This window comes from Salminus brasiliensis, chromosome 11, assembly GCF_030463535.1.
Source record: "Salminus brasiliensis chromosome 11, fSalBra1.hap2, whole genome shotgun sequence".
Lineage (NCBI taxonomy): Eukaryota > Metazoa > Chordata > Actinopteri > Characiformes > Bryconidae > Salminus > Salminus brasiliensis.
Window position 1 is genome coordinate 22,958,164 of NC_132888.1, and position 25,497 is coordinate 22,983,660.

Here is a 25,497-nt window from a genome sequence, read left to right on the forward strand (position 1 = left end):
GTCAAACAAGGACAGTTTTACTCACTGCACAAGCGGGCAGGCAGGCAGGCTCGGTGAAACACATTTCAGAGTATTTTCAGTTCAGCTGCACCGCACAGAGAGAACTACACAAGGCCCACACAAAACATGTGACTCTGAACACGGCAAACCACAGTGTTTCCTCCTAGCGCTGTGTGTTTGCTGGCTCCTACCTCTGCAACAATAGCCGAGGAGCTTTTAGACGATCAATGTTAGCACTGCTTTCTTTATATCCACGAACCAGAATCAGAAACACCTCTGACACACTGACCACTTCATGAGCTCCACCTAACTCACAAAGGTCGTTTTAAAAATAAGTAAAAAATAAAAATAAAAGATACAGAGAATATGGGACCACTAACAACAATAAAAGACCTGGCCAGACCACCAGAACAGTCCTTACAATGTGCAATTTTACAATGTGCAATACCCCCCCCCCCACACACACACACACACATACGTGCAATTAAGAGTCATTTGCAATTACCTGTAATATAATAATCTGTAAATAATATTGTTATTGCTTTTTATTTATATTATTTATATTGTGTATATATTGGTAATTTATCTACGTTTTTGTATCTGAGTGTCTTGCTATCCCTTTTCTGCTGTGACACTGAGAATTTCCCCACTGTGGGACTAATAAAGGATTATATATATATATATATATATATATATATATATATATATATATATATATATATATATTGTATCTTATCAAAGAAACAGCACTCACAGCTTTCATTCACTCCCACAAAATGGGAAATCCAGTTCCCCTCTCGCTTCCGATCTGAAACAATCCACAGAATCTGTCCATTCTTCTACAGTGAGACGATCAGTCAAGTTCCTTTACTTGTTTCTAAAGCTCTAAAGGGCAGAGAGGCTGCCTATCTCACTCACCATTCCTCTGTTTATGTTCCTTATGACACTTGATCTTAGGTCTGCAGATTCAGGCCTTCTGAAGTGACCTCCTGTACATAGAGAGGTTCCTAAAGCTGAGTACAGGCTTTTCATTTTTTTATTGTACCTATGCAATTCTTTTGCCCTCGCTCTCTCTCCCATCACTCAGCAGTATGCTAGCATCTGTTAGCTGACGTTGAAGTAGAGGCAGTTCAATGCAAAACTTTCCAATTTCCACCCACTAGTTTCCAGTTTCCACCCACTCCCACTGTCACACAATACTAACAGTACTGGGAGAGTGAACGCTAGTGTGTTCACCCTCGTATACAGTGGCACACAGACGTTTGGCCACCCCGATTAAAATGTCTGTGAATGTTGCTGTGAATAGTTAAGTGAGTAGTAGATGAACTTCAAAAGCAATTAAGTTAAATATTTAAACCAAGGTTAGTGTATTATTGTGTTCTGTATAATTTTAGAGTGAAAAATGAGAGGAACATCAGGCTAATATTTTGGCTGAGCTCTCAGAAAACTTTTACCAAGGTCTCAGGCCTTAATTAGCTTGTAAGAAAAGGCCAGGTGGTGAATTTATTTTCAAAGCTGCATAAATACTCGGACGCCTAAAACCTTCAGCATGTCCCAACAATCAGCAGCCATGGGCTCCTCTAAGCATAATAATATATAATATAATTTCTTAGTTCATCATGTAATCAGCAAATAGCAGGTATCAGGGACGGTGGAGGTCAAGCTTAGAGAGAACGCCTGGTAGAATTAATAGAAAGGCAAATCAAAACCTCTGTTTGACTAAGAAAGACCCTTTGGAAGATTCAGCAGACTCTGGAGTGGTGATGCACTGTCCTGCTGTTGGTGGTGCATGGAAGTGGGGGGGGGATTAATCAAGCTTTGCGCTTAGAATGAAAAACCAGCAAAGTTAAATACCAGCAAGTCCTGAAGCTTAAAATGAAAAGAGGATAGCTTCTCTTTTATAGCAGGACAATAGCTAATCACAGTTTCAGATATTTTGACCAGGGCTGCCCAAACCTTTGCCATTGCCATTGGATAAATTTAGTAGACTCTTAAAGAAGAACATGCTAGCTTTCATTTTGCCAGCACTGGCAGCACTGTGTGACAGGGAGTCCTATCCCACATGGGTGGATATTGAAATTGAGTAATGTAATAAATAGATTATATATTATTACTTTATATTCTAAAGTAATATAAAAATCATATATTATAATAATTAAAAATCTATAATTCATAGAATAACACACCCCAGATTATAGGCAGGTCATCACTATCCACTACCCCCCTATCGGCTCCAGCACAGTCCTGCGATATACTGCAGTCCACTTACCAAAAAAAATGTTTTAAAAAAGGAGCCTGTTTCCGATTGGGGCATTTAATTCAAGCATCCTGTCCAAACACCCAACTTGAGAGCTCTCATCATTAGTGCCCCCAAGTGGCTGTCACAACAACAACAGTGCATCAGGCTGTAGAGGACTGTTTGATTATTTTTAATTGTTGATTTATTAATGATATTAATGATATAAAGCTTTCAGAAGTCTGTAAAATACTGGTTTCATGTAACCAGGTCATAATAGGAGATAGTTTCAATGTTAATTATTACATGAGCTGAATAAACGTCATTTTCTTTGTCTCAATCTCAATCCAAATCATCCCAAACACATTCAACGATGCTGAGGCCTGGATTCTGGGATGCTGCAGCTACAGTAGTTTGACTTCTTCTTTTTCCTCTGTTCTCAGTAAGGGGGTCTTGATCAGCTCCATATCCTTTCAGACCCTCAGCACAGTGTTGAGTCATCTTCTTACAGTGGAAGGATGAAGAGGAGCACCTGTGGGTTGTTTCACATCTGAGAGAGTGAGAGAGTGGAGCTTTTCTTCTCTTCCTCTCCAAGATAACAGCGTTTTTTTTGTGTGTGTGTGTTTTTTTTTTTTGGCTGGGCCAGGGATTGCACAGTTGTTTGTGGTCCCACTTTCTCTGTAACTTTACATTTGTGCTTTTTGAACTCCGGCTTTGGAAACTACAGTTTTTTTCACTTTTCTATACTGATGCAAATGAAATAAACGTAAATGTATGATGAGATTAAATTTACCCTTTTTTTATACATACATGTGCATACGCTCTAACTAAAACAGTAATCATACTATCATTAAAATCCTACAGGTAATGACCAACTGCAGACCTGCTGCTCTTTATGCATTACTCATGGCTTTGTGGCAAGTCTAGACAGGAACTGCCTGATGGGTTACAGAAAATGTACTCAAGAGTCTTGCACAACCGTCCTGAATATTTGATCCAATGTTTTTTCACGGTTCCCAAATTTCCGTTTTCAGGGCAATGCAGAACCGGAAACAAGTTTTCAAATGTGTTGAACACTTGCAGCACATTCATCATCTGTTGCTCCAGACCACAATGAGAACGTGGTTTCTCGGTCTGCTGCTCTAGCTCTACCAGTCACTTCAGATGGATTGTCTAAGCAAGATGTTTGCAGCATTTCTACTGGTGACAGGTACGAATGAATCTTCAGATGAAATATTGTCATATTCTGAGTAAAAAAGGGGTGAAAATATGAATGCTGTGTGTTTGAGCGTGCTTTAATCTTTCTATCTGTTGTAAATCACAGGGTTATACACCACGGCAGCATTCAACTTACTCACAAAGCCAGTAGACAACTTTGAGAGAGATGACCCACTTTTTGGACAAACCATAGTTGTGTCAAACGATGGGTTAGTTTCTAAAATTGACATTTTAATTTCATTTTTCTATTTTTCTATTTATCTAGACTTCTTTACAGATCTGTTATTTCTATACAATAAGGCTTGAATGTGAATCATTGGCTGGCATTGACATTTAAAAGCTAATAAAAAATGTAGTGAAAAAAAGTAGTCTTTCATTTAATAATTTAATTAGATGTGATTTACAATTTATTTATTTTTAGAATTTACGTCCCTACCCAAGGAAGAGTTTTCAAATGCAGGTTGGGCAGTCATTGTTTCACAGTGAATGAAACCGGTGAGCCCCCACATCAATTTTATGTTTTGTATCTCTGATCTCTGAGTAAAAACTGATCTTAAAAGTTTAAAGATCTGAACATTGAAGTACATTGTAACCTGAAGATGTATCTTGCTAAATTATTTCCAGAAAATGTAAAGAAAGGCCTGAGACCAATCGTGTCTGTATCATCCATCTCGAGTGAAGAGGAAGAGCAATTCCTGGTACCAGTTTTGTGTTTTTGATAAGAGATACATTTCTGTATCGCTTGATGGTTTCGTGTTTTGAGTAAAACCCAACTTTACTAATTGGTGTGAAAACAAGCAGCTGAATTGGATTTGTTATAGTAAAATACATACTTTAAAAGACACAGTGGATCTTTCTGTGAGTATGACCTAGTTAAGTTGCTTGTTACCACACAAGAATGTGAATTTTCTTAGTACATTCAGTAGATTATCAACATTCGTCATTTAAATAACATCTGTTGAATTCAGTTTTTCCCAAGTTTCATCAAAAGCCTGTGTCTGTAGATGTTAACCTAAGAAGTGAATATGTAACACGTCAACTCAAGATACTCAGCAGGCTTTTCTAAAACTAAGTCTTCTGTACAAACTGGTGGGGCTATTCTTTTGGTCTGTTGGCTATAGGCTGTTTAAGGGGTTAATAGTTATAAATGTATATAATTAATGGGGTGCTTTAACATGTTCACATGTATTTATAAGATATGTATATAGCAAACATATAGCAAACTCCATACTCATTATTTGTTGCATATCAATGACTGAACTATTAAGTTTCATTTAATTTGGATACTCTCATACAACAGCTTATCTATAGATGTTTAAATGGTTAACACACTATCTGGTGATTCAGGTTAGGAATTAGGACCATTAGGAGTTAGGATTAGGAGTTCTAGATATAACAAGACATCTACTTAGCACATCACCAAGCAAGTACATGTTAAATATAAAAAAGAATAAATCTATTAATTAATATTAATATATCTTTATATATCCTATATATATATCCTTAATGTAATGAAATGTATAGACAGTGTATTTACTTTATGTAAGTATGGTTCTGAAAAAACATTTTTTTCAAAACAAAATGTACTAGTATATATTTTGATTTTTAACGGAGTGTTTATTTGCAAAGAACCACCCTTTTTCTTTCGTGACCATTACGTAAATACGGAAAGTATAACGTGAATTGTGCTCATGCTGTAGATCAGATCATGTCGTGCAGTTGCCTCACTGTCTGATTCTCATGACAGTTAGCATTCTGGGTAAAACCACAGTTTCCCCTCGCTAAGGCGACAGACTAGCTGACTTCTCTTTTATGTTTTTCTCTCTGAAAAAAAATACATAATATGAAAAGACATGGATTTTTGTTTGCTCATGTGACGTTATGGACCTTATTATAACCAAATTAACCATTATAACCAAGCTAGTACATGTATAATCACAATTATAGCCTTTTGATGTTTATGGTAACATGTCTAGTCTCACGTTTCTGTAAAGAGCTCATGACCTCTCCCACTCACTTCCTGATTATTTGCATTTTGGCCACCTGGTTTGACACAAACTGAAAAGGCACCTGATGTATCTGAAAAGTGCTAAAAATCCTTTACTGTTGTCTGAACTTTCAAGGTTTGTAATCAAGTTCAGACCAGGAACCATTCATCTGAGGATTTCAATGGACAATGTGTGCATGTGTTTAGTCCAGGGGTGAAGGAGGACATTAATCCTGCCAAATTAGGTATCGTAATTCAACCAAACCAAAACATTGTCATTGAGAAACTGCCCTCCATTTCCCACTCATTGCCCTTTAACTGTTTCAGTGTCAGAGCAAATGAAAACAAATGCTCACTCAAGGAAGAGAAGACAGGCTGAGCCAAATGATGAGGATGAGGATGAAGAGGAAGGTATGTGTGTGTGTGCTGTGAGTCGATTGCTTGTGTATAGCGATTTATAAGATTATGTTTCAGTGTGGAATCATTTGAAAAACACTCAAACCTCTTTGTGTCTGTTTGAAGATGCTGGGACAGAGATTGCTTTTGTGCTGGACGGCTCTGGGAGCATTGGACCTGATGATTTTGAACGGGCCAAAACATTTATTCATACAGTGATGCAAAATGTTTGGACTACATGTTTTACAGTAAGTGTACTTGAGTGAAATATTATTTGAGGAAAGTGATGCACAACCTGAAGGGTGAACAGGTCCGGGCTTCATTTTCAGGCCTCCTATTTGTAACACTGCATGGAAACTAACCTCACCATATGAAGGCTGTTCTTCAGCCTGACTAGCTCTCAATGTGAGTTGCTTACATGCTTCTAAATGTTGGTGTACTACAGGCATCAAGACATATATAAGACTAAATTCTGGACTTACAATTCTGCATCTGTCCAGTTACTGCCATACTTCACAAATGACACTGTTAATTACATGTCATAGGGGGAAAGCACTAATGAGAGGGTTGGGTAATTGGGTCATCTTAAATTTGGCAAAAAGATAAATAAATAAATAAATAAATAAATAAGTAAATAATACAAAAAACAACACTTTTTTGGGGAATTCAAGATGATGACCAAAAGCCTGTTCTACATAGAAACTGTTAAACTATATAAAATTTTAAACAATACGTGTTACCCCATGTTGCCCCATGTGTTTGTGCCCCACACTTCCCTACTTTCTTCTAAAAGTAGCAGGTGGTCAGCACTGCACTGGTGCGATGTGGGGAGAAAGTGCTATCTACCCACCCTGGAGAGAGCAAGGCCATTGTGCTCTCTCTGGACCCCGGCTGCTAATGGCTAACAGCATGACTGGGATTCAAACTAGCGATCCTCTGGTCATAGTGACAGTGCTTTATTTTAATAAATACAAAACAAATTTATTAAAAAATGTCACTAATCAGATGCAAATTTCATGTTCAGTATTTAAAGCAGTAAATCTGTTGGTGAACGCCAACAGCAGACACACAGCATCATTACAGCTATATTCCAACAGGGTATTAGAAATATTCTAATGGGATATTACAAATAGTGATTTAATGAGATATTAGAAATATTCTAATTGTGTATTACTAATAGTGATTTAATGAGATATTAGAAATATTCGAACAGGATATTACAAATAGTGATTTAACGGGATATTAGAAATATTCTAATGGGATATTACAAATATTCTAATGGGATATTACAAATATTCTAACGGGGTATTAGATACATTCTAATAGGATATTACAAATAGTGATTTAATGAGATATTAGAAATATTCTAATGGGATATTAGAAATATTCTAATGGGGTATTAGATACATTCTAATAGGATATTACAAATAGTGATTTAATGAGATATTAGAAATATTCTAATGGGATATTACAAATAGTGATTTAACGGGATATTACAAATATTCTAACAGGGTATTAGAAACATTCTAACAGAACATTAGAAAAATTGTAACAGTATATTACAGGGGTATTACAAATAGTGATTTAACAGGATATTAGAAATACTCAAACAGCATATTACAAATATTCTAACAGGTTATTACAAATATTCTAACGGGGTATTCAAAATATTCTAACAGGATATTACAAATAGTGATTTAACGGGATATTAGAAATATTCTAACAGGATATTTTGAATAGTGATTTAACGGGATATTAGAAATATTCTAACAGGATATTATGAATAGTGATTTAACGGAGTATTCGAAATATTCTAACAGGATATTACTAATATTGATTTAACAGGATATTAGAAATATTCTAACAGGACTTTACCAATAGTGATTTAACTGGATATTACAAATATTCTAATGGGATATTACAAATATTCTTACAGGGTATTAGATACAGTCTAATGGGATATTACAAATAGTGATTTAATGAGATATTAGAAATATTCTAATGGGATATTACAAATATTCTAATGGGATATTACAAATATTCTAACGGGGTATTAGATACATTCTAATGGGATATTACAAATAGTGATTTAACGGGATATTACAAATATTCTAACAGGGTATTAGAAACATTCTAACGGAACATTAGAAAAATTGTAACAGGATATTACAGGGGTATTACAAATAGTGATTTAACAGGATATTAGAAATACTCAAACAGCATATTACAAATATTCTAACAGGTTATTACAAATATTCTAACGGGGTATTCAAAATATTCTAACAGGATATTACAAATAGTGATTTAACAGGATATTAGAAATATTCTAACAGGATATTATGAATAGTGATTTAACAGAGTATTCGAAATATTCTAACAGGATATTATGAATAGTGATTTAACGGAGTATTCGAAATATTATAACAGGATATTACTAATATTGATTTAACAGGATATTGGAAATATTCTAACAGGACTTTACCAATAGTGATTTAACTGGATATTACAAATATTCTAATGGGATATTACAAATATTCTTACAGGGTATTAGATACAGTCTAATGGGATATTACAAATAGTGATTTAACAGGATATTAGAAATATTCTAACGGGGTATTAGATACAGTCTAATGGGGTATTACTAATAGTGATTTAACAGGATATTAGAAATATTCAAATGGGATATTACAAAAAGTGATTTAACGGGATATTACAAATATTCTAACAGGATATTACAAATATTCTAATGGTGTATTACTAATAGTGATTTAACAGGATATTAGAAATATTTAACAGGATATTAGAAATATTCAAAAAGCATATTAGAAATATTCTAACAGGATATTACAAATAGTGATTTAACAGGATATTAGAAATATTCTAACGGGGTATTAGAAACATTCTAACGGGGTATTAGAAACATTCTAACAGGATACTACAAATAGTGATTTAACAGGATATTAGAAATATTTAACAGGATATTAGAAATATTCAAAAAGCATATTAGAAATATTCTAACAGGATATTACAAATAGTGATTTAACAGGATATTAGAAATACTCAAAACAGCATATTACAAATATTCTAACAGGTTATTACAAATATTCTAACGGGGTATTCAAAATATTCTAACAGGATATTACAAATAATGATTTAACGGGATATTATAAATATTCTAACAGGATATTATGAATAGTGATTTAACAGAGTATTCAAAATATTCTAACAGGATATTACAAATAGTGATTTAACTGGATATTACAAATATTCTAATGGGATATTACGAATAGTGATTTAACGGGATATTAGAAATATTCTAATGGGATATTACGAATAGTGATTTAACGGGATATTAGAAATATTCTAACAGGGTATTAAAAATATTCTAATGGGGTATTACTAATAGTGATTTAACAGGATATTAGAAATATTCTAATGGGGTATTAGAAACATTCTAACGGGGTATTAGAAACATTCTAACAGGATATTACAAATAGTGATTTAACAGGATATTAGAAATATTTAACAGGATATTAGAAATATTCAAAAAGCATATTAGAAATATTCTAACAGGATATTACAAATAGTGATTTAACAGGATATTAGAAATACTCAAAACAGCATATTACAAATATTCTAACAGGTTATTACAAATATTCTAACGGGGTATTCAAAATATTCTAACAGGATATTACAAATAATGATTTAACGGGATATTAGAAATATTCTAACAGGATATTATGAATAGTGATTTAACAGAGTATTCAAAATATTCTAACAGGATATTACAAATAGTGATTTAACAGGATATTAGAAATATTCTAATGGGATATTACGAATAGTGATTTAACGGGATATTAGAAATATTCTAACAGGGTATTAAAAATATTCTAATGGGGTATTACTAATAGTGATTTAACAGGATATTAGAAATATTCTAACGGTGTATTAAAAATATTCTAACGGGGTATTAGAAACATTCTAACAGAATATTACAAATAGTGATTTAACTGGAAGGAATGAGATAATGAAGTACATATACCTGAAATACTTTTTATAAAAGTGCAGATACTTGAAAAAGGCACCTAAGTACATTAACAAATAACACTTACTTTGTTATTGTCCATGGTCATTACCATTGTGTTATGTATTCCTCCCTCAGTGTAACTTTGCAATAGTGCAGTTTGGAAGTAACATAAGGACAGAACTCTCACTGCTGGAAAATGAAGATTATGCCAAGGCCTTGAATAAGGTGAAAAACATAAAGCAAATTTACAATCTCACCAAGACTGCCTCAGCCCTCTACCATGTTCTGTAAGTATACGCAACAAAAGTTTGAGGTCATGAGTTTACCAAAAACATGCAATCACCAGGGGTTTAACAGTCCAAATCACGGTTCATTACAGCTTCAGTGCAAATACAATTCCAAAAAAAAAAAAACTGATCGACTAGGTTTCTTCTCATTTATTTCTATTTTCATTTCAGACACCAATCAGCTTGAGTTAGGCTTTGCGGAGCATACTGATAACTTGCTGACAGCTCATCGCTCAAGGCAGGGGTTCCCTGTTCTTTTACTCAACACTAAAATGTTATAAAATAATAAAATAATGACTTTTATTTACATTTACAATTAAGGCATTTAGCAGACGCTCTTATTCAGAGCGACTTACAAAAGTGCCTCACTGTTTACTCAGAAAATATCCATAGGTAGTTTGTATAGAATAGGATACTACTACATACAAAAGTCAATATGGGGACCTTAATACTCTACAATCTTGCAGTTCAGTAATGTTTAGATCTAGGTTGTCAGATACAGAGCTGGATTTCCCTCTTAGCACAAATGAGAGGTTGTTGTTAAATGCTAGTGTAAGCATTACATCAAAACACATTCACATGCACTTCATAATCCGAAAACTGCAGAAATTTTGTCAGTAATCCGATCAACGCATTTACATGCAACTGAGTAATAATAAGATAATAGTAAAAAATGCATCCAAATGAGTCAGGCAGTAATTAGAGTTCTGCTTTGCAACCAGCCAATAATCTCACAGACTAAGATGTGACGCAAACGCCACGTAAAACCCAAACTTCATGTGGCCGGTCCAAGTGCTTTAGTGGTTGGTGTGGCGCAATAGATAACACCACTACCTGCCACTGAGCTACCACACCATATGGGAGGCTGGGGTTCGATTCCCGGTCTGGATGACTTTTCTGCGCTACATCAATAAGAGTCCTTGGGCAAGACTCCTAACACTACAGTGGCCCACCGCTGTAATACGAGTAACCTTGTAAGTCGCCATAAATGTAAATGTAAATGTTTTGACGTCGTCTGGCGGGTGCTGTGTTTAACACAGCTTGCTTATTTCCAGTACCACAGTCAGAGAGGAATCCGGGTAAAGCATATACATGCACTGTGAAATCGGATTTCTGAGCTAAAATCCAGCTCTCTTTATCAGATTTCTACTCCTTACTCTAATCTAAGAAATCGTGAGTTTGCTGTTTATATAACCACTTGAATAATGCAGGAATCCAATTGTGATTGGACTCTTAAGTGCATGTAAATGCACTCACTCTCTGTACCAAGACTATCAAGATTACCCTAATATTATGAAGCTTTTGAGAAACTGAGCCGGGGTTAGTCAGCTGCTCTGTATCAGATCACCCTTACCCTTACTTCCCAGTAACACACCCTCACTGGTGTGTTACAGGGAAATAACCACTGCATTACATTACCCATCTTAAATACCTATAGTCTAGGCATACTGTGTATTCTCCGTATGACTGTTTGTACCGAAGTGTACCGCCCTGTACCGCGATGGTCGCTAGAAGTACACGTACCGTTACACCCCTAGTGAACAGAGTATATCAGTGTTTACTACATTTTGCCAAATAATCCTTAATAGATTCTGTCTCATCCACTACTTCACAGGACAGAGGTTTTTGTCCCTGAAAACGGATCAAACAAGAACTCCAAAAAAATGATTATAGTATTATCTGATGGAGAAATGTTGGGAACGCAGAGACCACTTGAAGAAGTCTTGAATATGAAAGAGATGGATGGAGTCCTTCGCTTTTCTATAGGGGTAAGTGCTGATTTTTGCAACAATTATAGGCAGGGCATTGCTTATTCTACTCTACAATATATACTATATTGCCAAATGTATTCACTCACCCAACCAAATCATTGAATTCAATGATTCCATTCAATTCCATGGCCACAGGTGTGTAAAACCAAGCACCTAGGCATGCAGACTGCTTCTACAAACATTTGTAAAAGAATGGGTCGCTCTCAGGAGCTCAGTGAATTCCATGATAGGGTGCCACCTGTGCAATAAGTCCAGTTGTGAAATTTCCTCGCTACTAAATAATCCACAGTCAACTGTCAGTGGTATTATAACAAAGTGGAAGGGATTGGGAACGACACCAACTCAGCCACGTAAAATGACAGAGCGGGGTTGCAGAGGTCGCCAACTTTCTGCCGAGTCAATTGCTACAGACCTCCAAATTTCATGCGGCCTTCAGATTAGCTCGAGAACAGTGCGTAGAGAGCTTCATGGAATGGGTTTCCATGGCCAAGCAGCTGCATCCAAGTCTTACACAAAGAGATTTTGGTCAATTCCCAAGCCTATTCCCAAAGTGATTCACACATCCATGGTTAAGAATCTTCCCTGAAAGAAATGTCATGAAGTGCGAAAGGTGAAGAGATGTGAGAGAGCAACATGCCTCTGAAGTATGAGGTCCAGCCGTAGTTCCATCAGCCACACTTGAAAAACCCCTAAAATGGAATATCCCCAGTGCCATGACCTGCACCACCACCATCAGCAAGCAGAAGAGCTAAACCACAAAGTAAACTGAATAAAAGCCCTCTGAAAGACCATGTACATTTACAACTTGGCATGGCCTTGCCACAGCATCTCAATATAATTTGGGTCAGGGCTTTGACTTGACCACTCTAAAACCTTTTGAGACATTCAGGGGTGGACTTGCTTGAGTTTCTCAGATCAATGTCCAATTCTACCATCAATTATGACATTAGATCCCACAGAAGCAAAGCATTGCCAGACCATCACACTACCACCACGCCTGATGTAACGGGAACCATGTCTTCCAAAAAGTTCCACCTTTGACTCTTAAGTCCACAGAATATTAAACCAAAAATCTTGGAGAAAAATACCAGATGAGCCTTCATGTTCTTTCAGATCAGCAATGATTTGCATCTTGCAACTCTCCCATAGATACAATTTTCCCCAGTGGCTTTCTTATTGTGCAATCATTTAGGATGCAAGCGAGGCCTGCAGTTCTTTAGATGTTGGTCTGGGTTATTCTCTGACCTCCTGGATCAATCTCAATGCGCTCTTGGGAAGGTTCACCACTGTTCTAAGTTGTTTCCATTTGTGGATCATGCCTCTCACTGTGGTTTGCTGGTGTCACAATGCCTTAGCAATGGCTTTGCAACTCTTTCCAGACTGCTTCACATTGTAAGACAGATTCTATTTACATGGTGTTTAGATTCAACAGGTCTAAAAGTAATCATGCCTGGCTGTGGCTTGTGAAATTGAGCTTGTCAAATTGAAACTGTTACATACATTTAGTTAACTGGTTGATTTGAAATGTGGCATATATGCAAAACTAAAAGAAAGTAGGAAATACTTTTTCACAGCACATCACAGCATTAAGGGAGAGGGGACAGCAGTAACTCTGTCACTCTGTAACTATGTCAAAGCTCTGACTGAATGTTGTCAGGCTTTATGAAACAAGCGTATATATATATACACTCACATACGACTCGGCCTGCTGGTAAAGAGACTTGAATACGTGTGTGGACAAAGTCATTGCGAGGAACACTTCAGGAACAGCATATGTTTACAATATGTATTTTGCCATTGCTCTATGGTTATATTTGAACTAGTTTTAACAAATGAATTAAGAAACTGATATAGAAGCTCTCAGGGACCCAGAAATCTCTTAATAAAAACTTAGAAGGGGTCAAATGAACTCCCCCCTTAGCACACACCACACATGCAACTTTCTAATGTATTGCTTGTTTATTGTATTTATTTATTTGTATTTATTCTAATGTAAGAATTAAGCTGCTCAGATGAATAGTTTTACTCATAATTGTCTCAGATTTTGTCTCAGACTTTTGCACAATAACGGAAGTTGCATTCTAGTTATTTGGTTAGTGTAGAAATACAGTGAAAAGTTGATTGTAGTATTATATAAATGGAGTCTAATAGGAAAATTCCTGTTTATTGTTTTTTTTCTATTATTGGGTACCTTTGGCGATCCAGCAGTATTTAATGGTTTCAACATTTACTTCTGCATAACAAACAGGACTAAAACTAAAACTGTGCTGTTCTATCCACAGGTTGGATCTGAGGTTCTGAACAGTTCTAAAGCAAAAAAAGAAATGATACAGATATCTGGTAGCGAGAAGAGATTCTTTAATGTTTCTAGTTACGCAGCCTTGGAAAACATCCTTTCTTCAATAGAAAAAGAAATATTAAACATTGAAGGTAAGCCAGAACTGCGCATTGTCTGACTGACAGGTTTTGTCTTAATTAAAATAGGGGCATCCTGGCAATATATATAATAATAATATTTATAATAATGGAGATATCCTTCATTTGATGTGTTCGTTCTTTTTTCAGGCATTAAGAAGGGGGCAGGATTTCATTTTGAACTTGCAGAGGCTGGATTCAGCTCTCACTTAACCCAAGAAGTAAGCTTTGGACTCTTAAATGCACGTAGTTGTTGTGTTATTTAAGTATTTGGCTTTTGGAGATGTCTCTTTATACATTTCTCTTGTAGGGATCTATGCTTTTTGGAGCAGTGGGGGCCTATGACTGGAGTGGGGGGATTATTCTGAAAAAGAAAGAAGAGAAAAGTGTGACATTTCTAAATGCAACCAAAGAAGAACCACGCTTTTCTTATTTGGGTAAGATCTTCAGTACAGAACGACTGTAGAATCTACTGTAGAATCTACTGACTGTAGAATGTCTTATATCAGCATTCCTACAAATCCCTACAAACTTTCTTTGGTTGTTACAGGTTACAGTGTGGCGTCTGCCCGCATGGCCACTAAAACACTATACATATCTGGCGCTCCCAGATACAACTTGACTGGTGCAGTATTTGTCTTTGATGGGACCGATCAGGAGTTGATTCTAGGAGATCAGGTTTGAAAATAAGAAAATGCAGTATTTATCATTTTAGGAATGTATCAATTATTTTGGTAAGATGTTTAGAGGGCACATCCCACCAGGTTGAGAGAAACCATCATTGCAAATCTCTATTTTTCACTAACTGAGGTAAATACTGCTTTCACAGGTAGGATCTTACTTTGGATCGGTTCTTTGTACCTTGGACATTGATAACAATCAGGAGACAGATTACCTGTTGGTTGGAGCACCACATTTTCATGTAAAAGGGGAAGAAGGCAAAGTTCTGGTGTATAAACTGCATCAAGTATGTCCATTAATTGTTTATTTATTTATTTATTGATCTTAAGCTCAACCTAATACCTGTTCGCTGTTCACTGAAATGCCACATCAGGGCCAGTTTGAGAGAGAAGACTATGTGTTGCACGGAATGGGAAAACACATTTATGCAAGGTTTGGCTCTGCCATAGTGGATATTGGAGACATTGATGGAAACAAATACAGAGACGTGGCAGTAGGAGCTCCTCTTGAAGCAGCAGACGAGCTGACTGAAAGCTCGGGAAGCATTTACATATATAACGGATTTGCAGATGGGATAAAGCAGCAGTTTACCCAGGTCTGTATTTGACCTTTCTTTTCATCCATTCTGGATGTTGGGCTCTTTATCAAAGAGTGGTCAAACGTAATTTGGTTTAATAATATTGTTTATTGTATTATTACTATTGTGTGGCTTTCACTTTTACAGGATACTGCTGTACAATATTAGCTTTATTTTAGCACCTCATGCTCCTGGCTTTACTCACACACCTTTAGCGGACTTATAGCATTTAGAGAACGTGTAGAGTAACTACAGGGACATGCCATGAACATGGATTTACAGATTTTTTTTTACATTTTTATGCTCATGTATTTCTTATCTTCCTTTTCCTTGTTTTTCTTTTTTTCAGAGAATTGCTCCTTCAGATTTTGGGATGAAACTTGTACATTTTGGCCAGGCAGTGAGTGCCATGTCAGACTCAGGAAAAGCCCAAAATGACCCTTTCATCAGTGTTGGGAGTGAAAGCAGGATAACTGTTTTAAAGTGAGTAAAAAATTAGAATAAAAACAGGGAATTTTGACTGATCTACTGAAAAAATGAAAAGATTTTGTTATACAAGAATATCATATTTACTATTCGACTTCAGGAGACCGTTACAGTCTTTCAACTTCTTATGAATGAGCTTGTTTATGTATATTTCTTAACAGGGCATTACCTGTTGTCATTATCAAACCAGCCATACAGCTTGATCATACAGAGATTCCCCTTGCTCATCAGACCAACCATGAATCAAGCTCCATTGTCACATATATTCAAATTTGCTTTGATGACATGAGGAGAAAAATTGCCGGTAAGTAGTAAGACCCAGTACTGAGAGAATCAGCTACAAATGTTTTTTTATAGCCACTTTCTCACACGCTGTACTTTTAGATGATGAACAGCTACACATTGAGTACCAAATTGATTTGGACTTTGGTAAAGAACAAAAACGACTAGTTTTTGGTGACCAAAATGAAAAGCAAACCACATTCCAAGTGACAAGCAAGATAAACTGCATTGGTCGTAAAACATTAAAATATGTGGTAAGTTTATGTTGAAATCTATTTTATTTTTTATATTTCCATGCAGGAAGACAAGAATCTGTTTTTGTTTTATTAAAATGTTTATGAGATTGATCATGATGCTACATGTGTCTGTTTACAGGGCTGTAATGATTGTTTTTCACCTATAAAAATCAAGATACAGTTTAAGTTGCTCTCAACCCCTGATGCAATCCCTGTGAGAGTTCTTGATGAATTTAGTCCAACAGAGTTCATGACAGAGGTACGTGAATTTAATATATTCATCTTTAAAAAGTATTACCTATACAAAGTTGTTCAACATTGTGGAATTGCTTTTTTAAATCATTCAGGTTGAGTCTCCCAAAAGCTTTGTGGCGCTAATTACTTTGTTAATTAGTTCTTAAGAATGTTCGCTAATTAGCGTCCGTTTCCCAAAACCCTGGTAACCAAACTACTATGTAAACAAACTTGTAAATTAATGAGTAACCCGACCTACTATTTATTTCTTTATTTTTATTATTATTATTATTACAACAATGCCAAAGTTTAGACACCTGGTCAAATCATATGTGTATTTGTGTAGTTAAAATATGTAAATAAACAAATCAGTAAATAAATAAATCAATAAATAAATCAATCAATAAATGTTGCATGTACAAATAAATGGCACATCACATGTTATTTTTATTTTAATGTTAAATTCAGTAAATAAACACACATACCAAGGCCAAGTGGCCATTAAATCAGTGCCTGATATGCCCACAAAGGATGTCCACATGTGTAATTATTCTTAATTTAATCATGTATGTTTGTATGACTTATTTGACTAAATTAGACTATATTAGTTTTGTTATTTGTTACATCTTACATTTTAAGACACTACACACTGAATCATGAGTTGTGCTTCTTTCTAAAAATTAACTGCCTACAATAAACAACAATATATTTACAAACGAAAAACAAAGCTCTTCGGTAAACTCAGGCACAGAATTGACTTGTTCTTTTCTCACGTCTTTCTTTAGAAGGTTCGTTATTCGCCACGATTGCTTGCTTTCAGGAAACTCACCCCAGTTTGTTTGCAGACAACTTCTTCTTTGGGACCTGTGCAACTTCACAGGTCCCAAATAATTAGTGGGACACTAGGAAGCCGTGAATAAAATAATTGTAAAAAATTTGCTGCATCCAAATTGATTAATGGTCCAGCAGAACATTCTAAAATGTTAGAGAAAGCTGCAGAGCACTGAGAGTTGAGTTTTAATGAAATGAATATCCAGAATTCATCATATTTCAAGAGTGGTGTAAAAAGGCAGATAATTAAAAAAATAAGATGATATTAAATACTCTCTAAAAATTTAATTTTGGCAAAGTGTGTATTTTTTAAGCCAATACATATATAAATAAGCCAAACATAAAACAACACAGGCTGTTATAAGGTCTTTTTACACTTGTATGAAATTCAACCTACATTTTACACTGACTTAATTTGTTTCAATGGTTTAGATTAAGTTTGAAAAGGAGTGTAAAGACCTGGAACGCTGCCAGCCAAAGATTTCATTACATGATTCACAACTAAGGTGAGTCTATCATTCAGTATTCGAGTGCTAGCCAGAACAGTGAATGTAAGTTATGGCCCTGCAATATCGCTGCACTGCCCATTTGCAAGTTTACAATGAGAACACAACGCTGCACAGTCCTGGACAACAGCACGAGCAGAACTGAGCAACACTGGAGTACGATTCTTAGCACAGAATGATGCCTGCCATACTGTTTCTGTTACTACTGACTTTTTTTGTTTGTTTTTACTACTGACTTTTTTTACTGCAGTGATGAATTGATCATCATTGGATCCTCTCAATCCTTGAGTATGACTTTTAATCTGAAAAACCTTGGGAGTAGTTCGTATATGACAACTCTGACTTTGACTTATCCTAACATACTACAGCCAAAGGTAAATCCAGATTGTACATTCATTCATATTTATGAACCATTAATTGTCCTAAAAGCACTGCCGGTGGTTCTGCTTTGCCATCATGATGTTTTTGTCTGGGTTTACAGAAGATTGAGAGAGGACAGGGGTGTGAGGTGCAAAGTGACAACCTCCAAATAACATGCAAACTCTTGCATCCCGTTTTCAGAAAATCTGCAAATGTAAGAAAAAAGCCTTCTAGTGGCAAAGCATCCTGGCTCTTTATATGACATTCGAACATTTCAGTGTAGAAATGGCTGCTGTTTCTCATGCTCCTTCTTATGTTCTTTACTGCAACAGACCAGGGTCACAGTCGACTGGCAGCCTATACACAGCACAAAGTCAGACCTGACGAATGCTGCAATCAGGGCTGTTTTAACAGGGTTGGTCATCATAACGTACTCGTTAAAGAAATTCTCAGAACTATTTACTGTATGCTCTGGTCAAATGTTGCTTACTTTTTTATGCTTACTTCCAGTGGAAATAACGGCACTGAGGAGCTGGATCGTAGGAATTATGATTTTAGAGTGAAAAATGCCCTCAAACTTCAGCTTACTGGGTAAACGTATAACAAATATGGAATACGTCAATACTCAAACAGTCAGACCTACATTTATGAAATTTTGCTTATGAATGGTTGTTCATTTATTTATTTATTTCAACAGCACGGCCTCACCTAACAGATTAAATATTACGGAAGGGGACGAAAGCAAGGCCACAAAAGCACAAAAGCTGCAGTTCACTTTTAAGGTATTGATTTAATAGGATGGGTTGAGTTCAGTCACAGTTAGGAACAGCAAAGTGGTGAACATCATTGCCACTGTAGGAACACGACTCTTTCCATATTATTATGATTTTTCACATTCATTCGTGATGAACAGACGAATCACGTACACCTAACTTGCCACTGTGGTCGCTCTTACGTTTTCAGCTGCTGGGTGAAAACAAGTACAAGGCCGAAATACAAGTGACCATAACAATACCAAACAAACCACATGAAACAGAAGTGTTCATCAAGAAAGTTGAACCTAAGCAGGTACGTGCATTCTGGATAAGTTGTGACATCCCACAGAATACAGGTTCTCCCATTAACGTATTTTTGCTTTCTTCTTAGAATTGTACATTGCTCTCTGCAGAAAACACAGAGGTGAGAGACTCATTTTCCTCTTTGTTTTCAGATTTGTTATTTATATATATATATTAATCCTGCCCAATGACTGATATTTACTCATCTCTTAAAAAGTTGATGAAGCTTCTGTGTCCGAGCGCTGTCGTTCTCTAGTTCTCTAAACTACACTGAAATACTATAAAAAAAATTAACAGATTCCTCTAGACAGTTTATTTTGAATGCCATAAATTTATTTTGGTATTTTGGTTTAATGCTGCAATATTTGACATCATGAAAATCTAAATCTGCCGTGTGTAACAATGATTTCTGTCCAAACGTGACGGCAAGACATAAAAAAGATATACAGGCAGTTTGGGTGCTGTGACGTAATTGATTACAGTGAAGTAATTGCTTACTTGATGTAATTGACTAATATATTTCAGTGAAGTAATTGCTTACTTGATGTAACTGAGTAATAGATTTCAGTGAAGTAATTGATTACTTGATGTAACTGAGTAATAGATTTCAGTGAAGTAATTGCTTACTTGATGTAATTGAGTAATAGATTTCAGTGAAGTAATTGATTACTTGATGTAACTGAGTAATAGATTTCAGTGAAGTAATTGATTACTTGATGTAATTGAGTAATAGATTTCAGTGAAGTAATTGCTTACTTGATGTAATTGAGTAATAGATTTCAGTGAAGTAATTGCTTACTTGATGTAATTGAGTAATAGATTTCAGTGAAGTAATTGATTATAGAGTGCTATATGAGTGCCATATAACTCGACTTAGTCAAACATTCTTATTCTCAAACATAACTCATATTTTTTACTTCGGCCTCCCAGTTTGGTCAACAGCTCAAAAATGAGCTGCAGCTGAAATTGCTGAAATGTGTAAGATGTTTAGCCGGTGTTCCTCCCCCTTATCATTCTTTCTGTTCATTCCCATCTGTAGATTAGAACTCCCACTATCACATGACGTCCCCCCAGACTAGGAGGGTTTTGACAATGGAGCACTGAGCTCTTTGCTGGGATCTGAACTTATGCTCTCCTCACACTTAATGAGCAGGCAGATAGACTGTTGTGCCACTTTTCATTCATTCTTTTTTACGTTATTTCTTGGCCACAGAAAAGTACATGGCTTCCCTGCTCTAGAGCGGCACAGCTGTCTAATTGCCTTTAGTTAGAGGTCATAGGTTTGAATCCCTTCAGCATCACAGCCTTCCTTGGTCAGGAGTCTGAGAACAGAAAGACCTTCCCCCTATGTGATAGAGGAGGTTCTACCACGCAGATGGGAATAAACAAATTGAGAGGGAGAAATAATAAAAAAAAGTCATTTCAGTAGAAGCACTTTTACGAATTTGTAGAGGCTCAAAAACATATTGTTAACCACACTGAGATGCAGGACTAAACTTACTGACTAAACTAAGTTGGTTAACTCAAAAAACACTCTGTAATCAGTTAATTTATTGAATTGTTTTACAGTGTAGATGTGCTGGGTATGCTTTAATGACTTTTTAAAAAGCCAGATTTTTTTGGATGTTTTTTTTTCTGAACCTCATTTAAAGCTATTGTCTCTTAAAGCACACTCAAATCCCCCTGATAGAGGAAACCCAGATCGTTAGATAGGTAGATGTCTGTCATGCTGCTCAATGCAGACAGATCAGTGGTTTATGAATCACTAACAGCGCATGCAAATGAAGCAAAAGACATGCGAGCAGGAAAACGCACCAGTAATGGCCTCATTTGTTAAGGAGGAAACAAGTTAACATGACACCATTTCCCGTTAACAGTAAATCTGGTGGTGTGGTTTTTGAACATGCTTGAATATGTCTTACTTTTCATTTCGTTTGCTGTGTTTACTAGAGCAACCATCGCGTTAAATGCATTCTGACAGACTTACAACCCATTATCATTGACACTGAGGCCGTGATTCATGATATTAAGGTACAGTAGAACAAAATTATTACTACTATAATAAGTGCTATAATAATAACTTTCTTTTGCTTAGTAACTTGTTTGCAAGTGGAATATTCTTTTAGCCAATCAAGTGAAAAAACAAATTGTGCATAGGTCTAAGATCATATCTTCTGAACTTGAACAGGATACAACTGAGAGGATCACTGCTACAGCAGAACTCAGCTTTGATGAGAACATCTATAAAGGACAAGACATGAGGATGAAAGATGAGGTGGGGGAGTCATCTTACAGTACATCAGGGCTGGACGATATGATAAAAAAAAAAGACATCATGATATTTATGAACATTTTCACAATACACAATATTTATCATGACCCATGTGACCACATACTTATTTATTTTGGCAGTGACTGATTCTTAAAAATACTATTCAGATCCTCTCCTGTATCGAATACAGTGATTTTTATTCAACATCTGCTGCTCTTCATCTTAATAAACCAAACCAGTGTAATTACACTGTTGGTAATGCAGCCTGCAGTTGATCAGTGTTCTTTAAGCAATAACAACATCCTCTATATGCTTAGAAAAGCATATTGTGAATCACAATAAAAAAAAAATCATCACAATACCAGAACATGTCCTCATATTGCCCAGCCTTAGAGTACAGTGCTGCGCTAAGTCCTAAACAGATCATCAAAATAGTTATCAAAATGATAATTATTTACTATAAAGTGTTTTGCCAGTAGAGAAAGATTACATAGCATTACACAACATTGCTTTTTAAATATATTATAATAAACATAATAATCAAGTCATTTTAAAAAGTCATTTAAGCAAATAAGGCAAATCTTAAGTTTAACTGTGATCACCTGTATAAAATGGGATTCATCTTGATGAATGTTTCAATTGCTTTTGTAACAGAATAAATACAAAACCATAAATACAGTAGTGAGTATTCAGAATGGGCTGTTAGTCGGTAATTCATATGTTGGTAAGAATAACACAGTTGGAAGAACACAGGTTTGGTTCTTTTGTGAACTCCAGCCACTTCAGGATTTTGAAAATATAAACATATTCTGCTCATTTAAATAATTTAAATACTTAAATACTTAACTTATATTTGTTTCCTAGACTTCCCCACAGTTCTGTGCATCCAAATACTCCAATTGTGCTGTTGTGTCCCATCTGATGTGTTTCCGTTTGAATGCAGGTGGAGGTGGTACTTACCAAGCTGAGGGTTGTAAAATCCACTGCCCCAATTATAGGTGGTACCACTGGGGGGATTCTCCTCTTAATCATCATCATCGTTGTTCTTATAAAGGTAAAATCAAAAGGTCTTCTTTGATGACTAAACTTTCTATTAAAATGACCTATTAACCTTCCACGTGTTCTTTTCCCTGCAGTGTGGCTTCTTCCGGCGGCGGCGTCATCTGGAACGAACACAGAGTACAACCGGGTCTGTCAAGTATCAGCCAGACTAGTCATCCCTGACCATTACTTTGACTTTTTAAAATATTGTGTCATTTGGTATCTCTTTATGTTACGTTTTTACAAGCAGCCTAAACTATATATCATTATATCATTATATTTATAGATTGAAATGTAAAATTGAAATTCTGTATTTTAATAAAATACTGGAGTATGTATTAAATGGCCTGTTTCATCTGCATGACTCTACTGGAAAAATAGACATTCAACATATTTTATAATTTTTTAATCATCAGGTTAGCCGTTGGTGACGCCTTCTATAAATAAAGCTGTTTGGCGTGGGGGGCATGGGATCCAATGTCGTGGCCATGACCGAGTAAGGCGTCCGAACGAGATAATTAAGTTTGATTAAGGCATGGAAATGACATCCTAAGTCATGGCCAAGACTTAATAAGATGAGATCTTGTTCCCACGTCTTACTAAGTCATGACCACGACTTTATTATCTCGTTCCCACGTCTTACTAAGTTGTGGCCACCTCATGTATGTAGGACGTCACCAGCGGGGCTCTGTACCCTGTGCAACAAAGAGTCTTTATTAGAAAATTTACGGAGCCCCGCTGGTAACATTCCACATAAATAAAATTCATAAGCACAAAAAAGTCATAAGCACAACGTAGTAAGACAAGATCTTGTTCCCACACCTTACTAAAGTTCTTACTAGATTTATTTATGTGAAATGTCACCAGCAGGGCTCCATGGGGGAGGGGGGATCAGGCCTAAGGTACGTCACCACATGTCAATAGGAACGGTCAGCTCAGCTCATATATTATATATATAAATCAAATATATAGCTCATTTATAAATGTTATTGTACTAACTATCTTGTACTAAGACTCATCATACATGGGCTCCTCTAAGCAATGGTCTAAAGATCTAAAAACAAAGGCAATCGATGTTCACAATACAGGGGAAGGCTATAATGAGATAGCTAAGCTCAGCTTAAAGTTCCTACCATTCAAATCAACTTTACTGTCATTATACTAATACAGGGTTGTAAATTCCCAGTAATAGGTAAAGACATGGGACAGTAGTGCAAGGACAACAGACAAATCGCGAGGTGCATAGACAACACGTACAACAGACCATAAATACAGTGCAGAATGTTAAGAAATGAATACTGGACAACTGTGACGGTCAGGATGAGATCTAGAAGACCAAGGAAACTCTGAGAGGACCACTCGTTTGCTGGGAAGACAGTCAAATCAAAACACCCATAAGACAGCCTAGAACCTGCAAGAAGGTGTAGCTTAGGGGGTAGCGTTGCTTAAACAAACATGAACTTAACGAAAGAGTCTTAGCAAGGAAACTTTTCTTGCTACCTCATTACGTAAGTGTGCTACAGAGCATCTAGAGAAGCCAGACACAGAGCTTTGGAAACAAGTGCTGTGGACTGGTAAGAGACAAGGTGCCCTCACCGAAACATCATAGAAAATATGTGGACAGACCTTAAACATGCTGTGATTGCAAGACGACCCAAGAATCTCAAGAATGAGAGGCCTTTTTCAAATGACAAATGGGAAGACAACACTTAAGAGACGTGTGTTGTAGACATCTTGTGTGTTGTGGACATCTTGACCCCTGTGGACTAGTAAGAGCATTTATAGAATTCATAGAAACATCATAGAAAATTTGTGGACAGACCTCAAACAGGCTGTGATGGCAAGACGACCCAAGCATCTCAAGAATGAGAGGCCTTTTTCAAATGACACATGGGAAGACAACACTTAATAGACGTGTGTTGTAGACATATTGACCCCTGGTTTACAGTCTATCATCACTGTAAAGAAATCAGAGCATCCAGAGTTTTGCACTTGCATTAGTTTTGCCAGTGCTGTGGACTGGTATAAGAGACAAGGTGCCCTCACCAAAACATCATAGAAAATTTGTGGACAGGCCTTAAACATGCTGCGATTGCAAGACGACCCAGGAATCTCAAGAACGTGAGGATTTTTTCCAATCACAAGTGGGAAGACAACACTTAAGGGACATCTGCAGGTGTTTCTGGACAGTTCATAAAATGTCAGGTGTGTTGTGGACATCTTGACCCCTGTGGACTAGTAAGAGGCAAGAAAATTGATAGAGTTCATAGAAACATCATAGAAAATTTGTGGACAGACCTCAAACAGGCTGTGATTGCAAGATGACCCAAGCATCTCAAGAACGTGAGGATTTTTTCCAATCACAAGTGGGATAATAACACTTAAGGGACATCTGCAGGTATTCCTGGACAGTTCATAAAATGTCTTGTGTGTTGTGGACATCTTGACCCCTGTGGACTAGTAAGAGCATTTATAGAATTCATAGAAACATCATAGAAAATTTGTGGACAGACCTCAAACAGGCTGCGATTGCAAGACGACCCAGGAATCTCAAGAACGTGAGGATTTTTTCCAATCACAAGTGGGAAGAGAACA

General features: G+C 36.2%; 1 protein-coding gene across 1 annotated transcript; it reads left to right on the plus strand.

Annotated features, from left to right (window-relative positions):
* The first annotated feature begins 3,338 nt into the window (after positions 1-3,338).
* Positions 3,339-23,179, plus strand: itgae.2 (integrin, alpha E, tandem duplicate 2). Its single transcript, XM_072691244.1, has 31 exons — positions 3,339-3,446; positions 3,561-3,663; positions 3,876-3,949; positions 4,079-4,152; positions 5,578-5,686; positions 5,769-5,852; positions 5,964-6,085; positions 10,000-10,151; positions 11,767-11,920; positions 14,206-14,353; positions 14,489-14,559; positions 14,649-14,775; positions 14,889-15,016; positions 15,168-15,305; positions 15,393-15,614; positions 15,946-16,079; positions 16,244-16,386; positions 16,467-16,618; positions 16,740-16,859; positions 18,098-18,171; positions 18,422-18,545; positions 18,653-18,745; positions 18,864-18,946; positions 19,042-19,122; positions 19,229-19,313; positions 19,495-19,599; positions 19,678-19,710; positions 21,540-21,620; positions 21,778-21,864; positions 22,805-22,915; positions 22,998-23,179. Exons 1-31 carry the CDS (start codon positions 3,401-3,403, stop codon positions 23,073-23,075), a joined length of 3,336 nt encoding a protein of 1,111 aa, XP_072547345.1. The 5' UTR covers positions 3,339-3,400; the 3' UTR covers positions 23,076-23,179.
* The last annotated feature ends 2,318 nt before the right edge of the window (positions 23,180-25,497 follow it).